Raw genomic sequence first — 12,798 nt, forward strand, 5'->3', positions numbered from 1 at the left:
TTTAAAAAATAAAAATTTCAGTATAACAATGACTCATATATAGGCTAAGTCAACCTCAATTACTAGGCCTATATAATTCAGACACAACCTGTTGTTTCCAAAATAATAACGGTGCAGTCATGAAAACATAATTTGGGTTGGAAAAATTACAGAAATCTTCCCCCACTGACAAATGTCGGACAACTGGAAGCAGCACAGGACTGGGAAATGCTGGCGGATATAGGCCAATGTTTTATCTGAAATAGTCATTCTACTTTGAGAGCTGAACATACTCTGTTCCAACTCTCTGTGCACTGTCTACATTGTTGAGCTGACAGTACGTTGGGAGGAATCTGTTGAAGCAAATGAGAGGAAAGGAGTTGGCATCTGAGACCATCCAGTGGCCCATCCAATTGGTTGTTCAGGCTTTGTATCCATGTCCACTAGGCTGCTGAAAGAGTAGAAATTCATTGCCGGACTCCAGCTACCTGATTTATTTATGTTTTACTTGCACATTTACATATTCATGTCATATTTACAACAAATATTAGAATTTGTGTTTTTTGGTCTAAATTTCAATGGTCTAAAACAATGGTCTCCAACAATGGTCTCCAACAGTGAAAGCAGCTCTTGGAAGAAAAAAGGTTGGAGACCCCTGGTCTATAAGGACTGTATAGAGTAGGCTAATTGGGTCAAAAATAAACACATTGTTGCCTGATGTGGGCCTAATGATGCTGGATTTTCTGGATTTGTTGGCCTATGAGGTTTTTTTTTATTTTATTTTTTTAAGAAATCAAATTTAAAGGTCACATGTAAAGGTCTGAATGACAAGTGGTTTGGCAAATACCACACAAAATACTATTTGTTTCGCCCGATTGGCAGTGATACCCATCTGGTGTTTGAGTTAAGACTTACAGCAATCTGTAGGCCTAGGCTAGGCTACAGGCCTTAGGCCTACTCAATAGGGTACCTTTTTGCATGAAAGTGCATGTTGGCCAAAATGCTGTGAAACTGCTAGGATGTGCGTGGTTGGGAAGCAAACTATAGTACCCTAAGTCTTTAGAAATTATACCCTGACCTGAGAAATGTATGCCTATAAATAAAGCAACTGAGAAATAGCTATTTCAATTCAATGAATCTATTTTTACCCTGGGCTAGACCTTATTTTATTTATTCTGTCCTTGGACATTCAGGGAAAGATCTGTAGGCTACAAGTGCGCCTCTGGGAGCGCAACAGGCATGAGGATGACGTTTACTCCCCAGACCCAACCCCTCTATAATTTTGTCAACAGTAGAACTTCTCAAGATGGCTCCGCTACCTTATGTGCGAGTCGCGCTCCTGGTGGGCTTTTCTGTATTTCTAACCATTGTGTTGGGTTTTGGTCTACCAACAGCACTCAGTTTTTTAGCGAGGTGCTGTGGTTATCCCGACGCTAGCGTGACTGAATGCGTTGTCGCAGTGTATTTAGTATTCGTTGTGTATGTTGCAATGCCTCGATTACCAAGGGGTACGGTTAAGGTAAGGGGGTTGGTTTGTCTGAGTGAATGAGTTGGTAGCCATTCACCTGTCTACGTTAGATCACTGTAAGGCCTAGGCCTACTGAATGAATGTTGTACAGGTAAAGCTAATAAGCTATGTAGGCTATTGTCTATCGCAAACCTTTTACAACCATCTACATCGCAACACTGATATGCTTGTGTGCAATAAAACACCGATCACACTTAGTTGATGTTATTACAGCATATTGAGGATGCATTTACCCTTCAGACGACATTGTAGGTTAATAGCCCACGGGAATTGTCTCTTTGAAAGGAACTAGCAGCGCAGCCGTTAAGTTAAGCAACATTTCGTCATGTCTTCTCTCCCTCCTCAGATTGAGGGCAAAGCCGTTTTCATTACTGGCTGTGACAGTGGATTTGGTCATGCGTTGGCGAAACACCTTCACAAAAAAGGTTTCATTGTGTTTGCAGGATGCTTGTTTACGGTAGGCATGCAACTGTCAAAAGTCTGCTGAATAAGGCCTTGGCATCTGTACTGTCACTATGTTCAGTGAATTGAAGCCGGTATTATTACAAGTGTATGGCAACATTTCCTACTATGTGTCACTGTAGCCTATCTCTATGTCATACTTTATCCACTAATATGTCATGTGTGAAAGGTTTCTCCTTTGGCTTGGCTCTGCAGGAGGATGGGGATGGTGCAAAGGAGCTGAAGGAGATGCACTCTGAACGAATGAAAGTCCTACAGCTGGATGTGTGCAGCGAAGAACAGGTGGCAGAGTCTGCAGAGTTTGTGAAGGCAAATCTAGAGGATTCAGGGAAAGGTAGGCTACATTATGGCTGCGTTTGGGGGTGGGTAGTTGGGGTGGGAATCCATTCTTTCGTGACTGATAGTGTCCAGATGATGGTTTTACAAATGACTGCTATCTAAGGAGGAGGTGAAGCTTGTGCTTCTTGTCAGGCCATCACTGTAAATAAGAACTTGTTCTTGGTTCTGCCTGGTTAAATAAAGGTGAAAAAAAAAAAATGGCTCGCACAGATTCTTTCTATTGCTACTTTTGACATGACTACAGAAGATAGATAGATAGATAGATACTTTATTGATCCCCAAGGGGAAATTCAAGTGGATGTATGCATAGAATGCAGTTTCAGATAAGCATCATAGTGTAGGCTAGACTTGCTCCAGCCAAAGAAAGTCACATATGCTCAAATGGTGAATTACCTTGGTTCTCTTCTCTCCCATGCAAATTCTCAACTCAAACGATGCCATTAATTCAATTAAAACACTCCTCATCTAGCAGTTTGCAGTCGAAGATGACTGGACTGAATATTAATGTGTCATCATCCTCATTTCTTTTCGGAGCAGGTCTGTGGGCCCTGGTTAACAATGCTGGTGTTTCCACTTTCGGCGAGGTTGAGTTCACTTCCATGGAGACATACAAACAGGTGTCAGAGGTCAATCTTTGGGGTACCATCAGGATCACCAAGGCCCTACTGCCACTCATCCGCAGGACTAAAGGTGAGGAAGGCTTGTTAGATAGAAGGTGTGGTACAACTATTAAGTATTCTCTTGTCAGTTACAGTTGTTCCACTTCTACTTACTACTTTCCATATAAATAAATTCCTTGTACTCCCAGTACTTGGCAAATTAGACCAGCAAGGTGATTTTAAGGTGATTAGAGTAAATATGTAGTTCTGTGAAAAGGGATTTGTCTTAACACAGTTATTTTTAATTCTCCATTAATGTGTCCATCTGTTTAGATTTTTAAACATTTTTTTATACATACTTTGTATGTTATTGATTGATAAATAAAAAACTGAAAATGTAATGTTAAAGCATGCTATCATTACAGCATTGTTTCAAACATGCCTAGAACTTTGGCACTGTACATCCCCATTTTTGGCTTGGTCAATCTTTCACCACTATTCAGAAGAATGCTGGGGAGTTTGGTTGAAGAAATGGACTTTGGCTAATTCTTTCTGTACTTGCACTGGATATTAACATTAACTCATTTGCTTGCATAGGCAGCTTTGCTTTAACATTACAATTTTTTTTCTCTGGATTAGAGCATTTATTTTCCAGTTCATATTTAATGTGGGACATTTTAACATTTTTATAAGAGAACTTCCTAGGATCTGGCCAACAAAATGGCACAATTATGCAACATTCAACCTGTTTGCATGATCAAGCCAAATGTGAAAATTTTTGTTCTTCTCAGGGCGTGTGGTCAATTTGGCCAGCATGTATGGTCGGATGGGCAATGCACTGCGCTCACCCTATTGTATCTCCAAATACGGTGTAGAAGCCTTCACCGACTGCCTACGCTACGAGATGAAGCCCTGGGGTGTCAAAGTGTCACTAATAGAACCGGGTAACTTTGTGGCAGCCACTGGCATACTGTCACGGGACCTGGTTGCTGCCACTGCAGACAAACTGTGGCGAGAGGCGCCTCCTGTAGTCCAGGAGGACTACGGCAAGTCCCACTTTGAGCAGCACATGGCCCTGATGCGCTCCTACTGTGGCAGTGGCCAGAGAGATGTGGTGCCTGTGCTTGAGGACATCACTGATGCCATCGTGTCCCAGCGGCCTTTTACACGCTACAACCCCATGGAGCCTCACTGGTGGATCCGCATGCAGGTTATGACCCACCTGCCTGCAGCCATCTCTGACCGATTGTATTTCTGAGAAACAGAAAACAACACCCAGATACCGCAAAACATCCTATTAGTCAGTCCTGTTTTGTATCATGTAAAAGGATTGCTGCAAAGATCAATCAGTTTAGATTTTTTGTCTAACAGTTACAACAGACACGTAACTGAAGCATTCCGTTCTGCTGCAACAAATAGCTTCCACAATAATCAATAGAACTGGCTACACATAATAGCAGCGTGTATGTTCGGAAAATTACACCAGTCTTCTAAAACTATTCTTTACGCTACGGGAACAGAGTGCTTCAGTTACAGACCCTGTGTAGCCCAGTGTTATCATTCCTGATCATTGATATTCCATATGGCCAGTAATTCCTGTCTGCCTTATATGAAAATGTGAACTATGAATAGAGAAATATTGAGATTTCTGAGAAAAATATATATTTTGAGTGCCCACAAGAGTATTGGGTATGCAGTGTGTCATGCCTATTTCGGAGGAAATTTGTAAATCATGTTGATGACATTTCTCTGCTAGAACTATTCTTTCTGGTGCCATTTAAAATTGCACCACCTCTTTTTTGTATTTTTCTAACACCAGAATTGTTGTTTGAAGGTGGTTTTGTTTTTTTTACTGTTTGCACTTGAGTTGATGAGTTATATTCTTCATTTACTAGCAGAATTAAATGAGATCATTTTGATCATGTTGATGAAATCTGACAATGCAATATTGTTTTAACGTGTTACCATAAATATTTTTATGGAGATATTCCTAGAGATGGATTTATGTAAACAAGTAATTAATATCCCAAAGGCAGCTGTCTAAAGTAGAAAGGCACATTGTGTTAGTGGGGCTCTGGGCACAGTCAGTGGTGACCAGCACTGCGATCACCATACTGCCTGCAGGGGTCCCTTATAGTCCTGTCCATCTCTGGCTATGAGTATTATAAATACTAAGAAAGACATCACATGGTGCAATTGTGAAGCACAAACAGGGCCTTTTTATATATGGCTGTATTATAAAAAAAAAAAAAAAAAAAACTTTTTAATGGCTTAATGAGTTGAATGATGAGATGCTGATCACCAACCTACTTTTCTGATGTTCTTATTGGAACCACTTGGGGGCACAATTGTTACATACTTGTAAGTATAAAATAGACAATAAAATACAATCAGTAGGAGTGGAATTCTGAGCTAAATGAGTAATCTTTGAGGATTTTTTTTTTTTTTAAATGGTGTTACTGTAAACATTTATGTATTTGGTTGGCTATACCTGCCATTTGTATGTCCTTTATTACATATTATGCATGACGGCAGTCCACAAATTAGAGACTGAAATATTGTGTGAGTTATGGACCTCGCTAATAATCTTAATAAGATCATAAGATTATTGTGCTATCACTAATATAGGCTATATTTGTTAATACTAATGTATGATAATAATAATGTATGATCACTGAAGTGAACCACTCATTCAGAGTTTTAATTTGAATGCTAAAACACTTGCTCCGCTGGAGTGGCTCCTTAAAAAACTGCTATCTGAATCACTGTCCGAGTTTGTAAATAACACAGGTGCTTGAATGTATAATTTCATGAGGTGTAGGAGTTATAACTGGGGGGGGGGAAAGCAAACAGAAAGGGTAATCTGAAGGACATCCTTGTTTGGCACTTAGCACTCAGCTGTTACGATTAAGCTGCAGTTACATGCATGCCGCTGAATGAACACACACACACACAGAGATACAAGTTATCAGTCACACAGCCAGCATCATAAATCAATCAGTGCCAAGACTCAACAGTAAAATGAGCCTCAGGACGGAAGTTTTCCCACTTCGGGTTGCTGCCCATTTGAATCCAGCACAGAGGCATAGCTCATCACGCACATGCAAAGCAGCAGATCCAGATGGAGCAGTGATGAAGCGCTGCAGCAGGTGAAAGCTGGGATCAGGAGGGCCCCACCATGGATGACCGTCCATGAGCAGTATAGGCCCACATTAAATAATCACACTCCTGTTGTTTGAATGTAATTATTTGACAGCTTTCAGTTTTCAAATTCTGTATTCATTAATGCATAATGAGTACATTAATACATCATGTCCTTCTGTGTTGTGTGTGTGTGTCAGGGGGTGTTACTGAAAGAGTGTTGGAGCATAAAAGGAGTAGGCCTATTCAGACACCCAGCAGTGTTCAAAGTAATAACACTGGCTAACTTGGCAAATCTGGTCAATCGTAAACTCTTAAGTACAAGTGGCAGCAGCAGCCCCAATGATGGTGAATAAATGTAGACAGTTCAGTCACCTCTCAGAAATGGTACTACAGTTGCTTGTTGAATAAGATAAGACTTCTTTCCTCCACAAAGATGCAAAAACACGCACATTCTCGGCACAACCCTCTCTCCACTGTGCTGATTAATACTCCAGACTAGTGCGTACTCCCCAGACATACGTTCTAGATCGGGCTGCTTTTTTTTTTTCTGGTGTCATATTTTTCCATTAGCCTCTCTGAATTTCCCTCCTTTCCTCAGCCAAACAGTCCACCTCTGCACAGCTGGAAAACTCATCAGAGAGAGAGAGCGAGAGACAACGGGAGGAGTGAAACCCCTTTCCCTTCAGAGACTAGACTCTGCATAGCATCACACAACTCATGCTCATGCACATCTTAGGACCCCATCCAGTGAAGCGGGGTGACCTCAATTCTGCCTGCATCAATTTCCCTGCATAAACATCCTTGTGAGTCCAGTTTTACATATCCTAAGCTAGCCACTCATCCTAGTGACTGCACTTCTCTCTCCACATCCTGTGGCTTTTTTTATCAGTGCAGTGGAATAACAGGAAACGGTGACTGCGACACAATTAGGGGTCAAAGTGCACCTTCTCCTTCTCCACTGTTGCAGCAGTTAGAGCAGAAAGTTACACAATAGCAGCCCAGCACCCCTGTCAAAATTCCTCACCAGATTCAGATGAACTTCACAAATGCAACCACCTCTAATCCAGCCAAAATGATCTTAGCCCAGAGGGCCATTTTCTCCAGGATCTCCCATGATACAGACACCAAAGACAAACAGACATCATCTAAACCAGAGAATCGTTTCTTTCCATTTCATCAGTCACTTGACTCACCGAGTAATTTCCTTCCCATATTACTATAGAATTTATATAACTATAGCATTTTTTTCATACTCCCATTATAATAATGTCCACTGTCTTTCCATTTATGTGTCCACTTACACAACTTAAAAAGTACTGGTCTGATTTATGTCAAACATTCAGACAAGGTACATTGTTACCATATCGGTCCTCCTACATGATAGCCTTCGTGAACCCAGACGAACCTGATAGCAAATTAGCAAATTCAAATTTGCGAACAGGTTCATCTGGGCTCACCCAGGCTACCCACACGATGATCCGGATTAGAATCTGGGTACAGAAATTCTTTTCCACTTTCTTTACTGACCAAATACAGGGATGGGGCTCTGCAGTCACCTCACTGCTCTTGTTAACATTGTCTTAATTCATAGCAACAAATCACTTTTGGTGGGACTATAATTTTCAGAAGCTGTAAGACTAACAAAATACATTTAGTTTCTTACTGGTCATCAAGCATCATGCTATATCATAAGCTGCCTTTGGCATGACCTCTGATCTTGGTAATAGTAATAATAATAATAATAATAATAATAATAATAATAATATCCAAAAGGTTTTATGGTTTCACAAAGCAGCATCTTGTATTTGGAAAATAAATCATTTGGTCATTCATTCAATTTTTGATTTTATTTTGTTTGCACTATTAGCAAAAGTTTAGCTTCTCCACAAACATTATGTTGCAGATGGTGAGTCTGAAATTATTTCCAAAATGTTTGCAGCTTGGCAGAATGACAGGAAAAGTACATAAATTCTTAAGCAATTCGTGTAACACGATTTATCTCAGTTTCTTTCAAAACTCCCAATGATTGTTTGCCATGTTGAAAAGATCCCTGTGCCCGTGTTAGTCCTGGGAAGAATGAAAGCATCACATTTTAAAAGAAAATGAAAAAGAATATATATTAACAAAATTAACTAAATGTAGATCTAGTATATGTTGACATACGCTGAAATACGTTGTGTCCTATGACCTAAACATGACTTAATACATTTTTATGTGTCCATGTCCTTAAGAATGAGTCATAGTCCAACTTCTCGCTCCCGTTTAATCTCTCTTGTCATTCTTTTCTCTTCTCACTCCGTCTTCACTTGGAATGTTCATTATTCCCCACAAGTCTCTTTTGGATGTAGTCTCTTCTGTTTTGTCAGTTTTTAGGCCGAGGTTTTACATTTCTGGAGTGATCAAGAAGCTGCGAGGGCTTTGACCAGGTAGAGTTTGTCCCCCTGTTCACTGGTGAAGATTGGCGCTTTTTTGTAGTGTTCCACCAGCTCCTCCATCGAGTTGAACTTGCGCTGGCCTATGCAGTAGAGGGTGTCCTTCAACTGCACTTTGAAATGCTTGTTCTTTGCCTGGGCCTTTAAGGAGATGGAGAAGTCGTTGGGCTGCACAAAGGAAATAAAGATGCCGGAATTAGATTTAAGATACCTTTACTGTACCATATGCAGAGTGCTTGTAAAACAATAGTTAAAATATAATTTTTGGCTGTACTCACCGATGATTCACTATCTCGGATAAGGAAGTCCCCCTCAGTGCCACGCTCGTTGAGGGCCACTTCCGCCTGGTGCCGCGTCACCTTACCATAGTACCACAGCTTGCCGGCGAAGCGTCCAGTCGTAGAGGGCTGGACGTAGTCGCAGTCTGGAGTGGGAGGGCCTACACTGGGTGCCTCAGCCAGCACAGTCACGTAGTTCTTGGGTACCAGGCCTACCTGGCCGTCTGCCTTTCGGCACTTCCACCACTCGGGGTCGTTCTCGGGCTTCTCGATCACCTCCATCAGTTCGCCCTTCTCGAAGCGCAGCTCCTCCTCGTTGGTGGAGCTGAAGGGGTAGAGGGCCTGCACCGTGTGCAGAACTCCGCAGCTGCTGTTGCCGTTGGAAGCGTAGCCGCCGGTCGAGGCACCGTGCACGGCAGCTGCCAGCTTCTCGGATAGCGACGAGACAGGCTCACCCGATCCCAGCGCCGCGGTGCCGTCCATGTCCTCCGTCACGTAGTTGGAGGGAAACCAGCCGGAGTGGCCCGCGTAGCTGCCGCGCCACCAGCCGTCGCTGCACTTCTCCATGACGATCACCCGCGTTCCCTTGACCAGCGACAGTTCATCCTCGCGCTCAGCCGCGTAGCTGAACTTGACAAGTGCCGGCAGGTTAAGGTCATAAAGGCGCTCGCCATTGTCAGCGTACTGGTCTGTGTCTGCGTTGGAGGCTGTGTCCCGCATGCCGGTTTTCCGTTTCACCTTGCCGATCCCTGCAGCCACAGGAAACAACATGGAAGAGTTTCAGTCCAGATGTGCAGAAACAAAGACCCCATATGCCCTAGTTTTTCAAGAGGACTGTGTGTGTGCATGTAACCTGTGTGCATGGGTAGAGTACAAACGTTTACAGTAAATACAGCTCAGGTCAAATAGCTTTATGATTTGTACGACTGGTAAAAAGGTTCTGAAAGAATCTCCTCCAAACACTAAACCTTAACCCAGCTCTAAGACTACATGTATTAGTTAAAGGTACACTATAGTATATAAGATGATACAGAGTACAAATTATGTTGAATTATGGGCTGTTGCAAGTGGTTTGTAACCAGAGGAGATGATAAGGTGTTATTATCGACAGGCTTTAGTGGGGTAAGAGAGTGAATGTGTGTTAGCATGTCCACACAGCTCATGATGGCACACTGTGTAATCCTCCTCCTGCTCCACAAACGCACTTCAATTTGGCTCAAACCCATCTGGGTCACACTCGACGGGAAGTGCAACAGGCTTATACTGAAAAAAAAAGCCATCAGAGGACAAAAACCACAACACAAAAATGGAAAATAATAGCTGCCAATAATAAACTTTATAAAGGAGGAGAGAGGGGGGAAATACCAGACTTTTGAAGAGCAACTTGAAGTGTTGTTTTAGGGTATTCACTGGATAAAACCCCTTAGAAAAGATTCTGTGGTTTGGGACAGGCACAAACAGGCTGCTTGTGAGGAGGCATGACTTGTCCAAACACATGTTTTGGCACAGCTGAGCTCATCAAGCATACTCACATGTACTGTACACACGTACCTAGCAGTCTCACTGTACCAAATGTGTGTGTGTGGCATTCCAGTCATCCTAACGTTGGCAACCGGGGCCACTGCAGTCATGGTGACGTACGTTATACTAACCGCACACACACAAAAACAGATGCACACAGTGACATGGAAAGAAGAGGCCTGTGATAAGATCGGTAGTGGAGAGGGGTAAACAGCAGTTAACACCTGTCAGTCCCACTGCACGGCTGGCAGAAACTAAAAATGCTGGCTTAGAAGGGGCCTCCTCCCACACACCAGGCTGGCTGCAAACTGCTAAGGCTCTGAGAAGAGCTACCGTAGCACAGAACAAATATTAATTTATAATGTTCTTACAGAAAACAGTCTTGTAGAAATCCAGAGCAAGTTTGCAGAATAAGTCTAGTTAATAACGACTCAAACTCACTAACCTACTCGTGCCATCCTTGTGCTATAGGCTAGGCTATATTCTGCTACAATTTTAGTGCAGCACAAACCCAGTGATCTGCATGACTGGACTGGTGACATCATCCCAGCTGCCGTCATCCTCCGCAGGGGGAAGGAGAAGGCGGGTCAACAGGGATGGGTCCTCTGACACTCTCGAGGATTCCACCCTGCCGCACTACATTACCATCAGGCCCAGAGCGTCGGGCTTGGCGCGGCCGCGCGGATTACTACGGGAGGGAAAAAAAAAAAAAAAAAAAAAAAAACTTTGACCCTCGTCTGGCCTCCTTGCCATGTTGCTGGGTTTGGCAGGCAGCTGGGGCGGGGAGTGATGGTGTTACAGCAAAGGAATGTCCATTTGGCAGCCAGCGTGCGCTCAAAAGCCCCAACAATATCAGAACACGATCACTCCTCTACATCAAAACAAACCAAACAAGACAACCTAAAGCATAAACGTGCATGAAGTACTACACCCAAACAGCTCATAGATGTGGATCTCGGTTATTAAGACAGCTGAGAAACTGTGACTAGCTGTTGTGTGTATTTTGTGCACACACTGTTTCAAAGTAGCCTATGTTGTGCTGCGCAACAACTTGTGCATAACTCCTTTCCCTTGTGCATCACTGCAAGTGAGGAATGAAAATACCTTTAAGGTTACTGTTACTTTTCGCCACTCTACTTTTGTCTACTCAGACATGCTAGTGACAAGGGAAAAAAAATCCTTAGTGTGCAAGCAGCTACAGTATCCATTGAAGGTTTTAACTGTTCTACTGCCAATTTCACTTCAATAAGCACAGAACTCCTGCATTGCCCCTGCAGGTTTTTCTGATAAAGCTTTGCTCCTTATCAAGCAAGATAATTTACTTAAGAGAAGTTCCTGCTGTGTCGAAATGCCTGTTTTGCATTACAAACACAGGCAATCTGGGACTGATATATTTGCCTCTATGTTTCCTTTTTGATGGCTGATTGAAGGCACAGAGAGATTTGCAAACGGCAACGGTCTCACACAAACAGCCATATCATATCTTAAACTCACTTATACCTTTATGTAGGTCAGGTGCAGAATCATTGAACACCGAGACACGGTTGGTGAATGTACGTGACTATTTCTACGTGTCTGCCTAGAATATATATTTTTCAAAAACAGCATTTGATAGGATTAGCAGAGGGTATATGGAAAGAGTCTACTCACAAACTATGCTGTAGGAGTTACTGCATACTAACACACTAAACATACTAAAAGACAGGTATGAATGTAAAAGCAGACATGAGAAATCAGATGAGTCATGAAATGATGGGTTATGAAATGAGATGAGTCATGGCTTGCATGGCAGGGAGGAGAGAAGAACAGGGAGCCTCCTCAACAACAATCAGAGGCCCTCTCGAAGCATGCTCATCTTCGCCCTGTGTTAGTACCAAGTGTGTAAAGCAACCTTCTGCAATATTCTCTTATTCAACAGTCGTTTCTTTGGCTTCTTATGTCTTTTTTGTTCTTATTTTCTCATTTCTTTGCACACTTCTTACTCTTTATGTAGCTTTACACTATATATCAAGGAAGAGGTAGAGCAAACCTTCAAGCTTGTCTACCATTTCTTGTAAATGATTACACCCCTGTTATTTGTAAATGTGTAAATGAGTACTTACTGAGTACACACAGGTACTCATCCCAATTCCCCCATACAGTGCGTGTATATGTATATACGTCTGAGTGTATATATGGATGTATATGTATTTGTCGCTCACCTTTCAGTGGAAAAAGGACTTGAATCTGCATATATCCGTGTGTGTGTGTGTGTGTGTGTGTGTGTGAGTGAGTGAGAGAGAAAGAGAGAGAGATTAGGCCTAGGACATGTTACAAGATTCCATGTTCTATTCTATGTTTGCTTTTGCAACACCATTTCATTTTAAATTGCCAAATTAGTGTATTGACTTAAACTGAATCGACTGAGATTCACTAATATGCACATACACAAAGATGTGTGTGCAAGGGGATATTTCTGTGTTACTTTTTTCCCCTTTCCTTTTGCTTTTTCATGTCGATTGATACAAATGCCATAT

At 42.2% G+C, this 12,798-nt stretch overlaps 2 protein-coding genes across 5 annotated transcripts in view; one reads left to right on the forward strand and one right to left on the reverse strand.

The window, feature by feature from the left end:
- Positions 1 to 1,259: 1,259 nt before the first annotated feature.
- On the forward strand, positions 1,260 to 4,840 carry bdh1 (3-hydroxybutyrate dehydrogenase, type 1). 3 transcript variants are annotated; one of them, XM_048266164.1, is made up of 5 exons: positions 1,260 to 1,498; positions 1,854 to 1,964; positions 2,165 to 2,303; positions 2,843 to 2,998; positions 3,699 to 4,840. In XM_048266164.1, the coding sequence occupies exons 1-5, from the start codon at positions 1,286 to 1,288 to the stop codon at positions 4,163 to 4,165; spliced, it is 1,086 nt and encodes a 361-aa protein (XP_048122121.1). In that variant the 5' UTR covers positions 1,260 to 1,285; the 3' UTR covers positions 4,166 to 4,840. The 3 variants fall into 3 exon arrangements, with proteins under 3 accessions (XP_048122121.1, XP_048122123.1, XP_048122124.1); XM_048266166.1 differs by having other exon boundaries at positions 2,846 to 2,998; XM_048266167.1 differs by lacking the exon at positions 1,854 to 1,964.
- A 3,043-nt stretch (positions 4,841 to 7,883) lies between these two features.
- nck1b (NCK adaptor protein 1b) overlaps positions 7,884 to 12,798 on the reverse strand; it is a 30,421-nt gene continuing 25,506 nt past the window's right edge. For both annotated transcript variants that reach the window (XM_048266162.1, XM_048266163.1), the window contains 2 exons: positions 8,762 to 9,510; positions 7,884 to 8,651 (listed from right to left, as the gene is read on the reverse strand). In XM_048266162.1, coding sequence (XP_048122119.1) covers positions 8,451 to 8,651; positions 8,762 to 9,510 — 950 coding nt within the window. In that variant the 3' untranslated portion in view covers positions 7,884 to 8,450. The remainder of the gene's footprint in view (positions 8,652 to 8,761; positions 9,511 to 12,798) is intronic.

The sequence above is a fragment of the Alosa alosa genome, chromosome 16 (assembly GCF_017589495.1).
Source record: "Alosa alosa isolate M-15738 ecotype Scorff River chromosome 16, AALO_Geno_1.1, whole genome shotgun sequence".
Classification (NCBI taxonomy): domain Eukaryota; kingdom Metazoa; phylum Chordata; class Actinopteri; order Clupeiformes; family Clupeidae; genus Alosa; species Alosa alosa.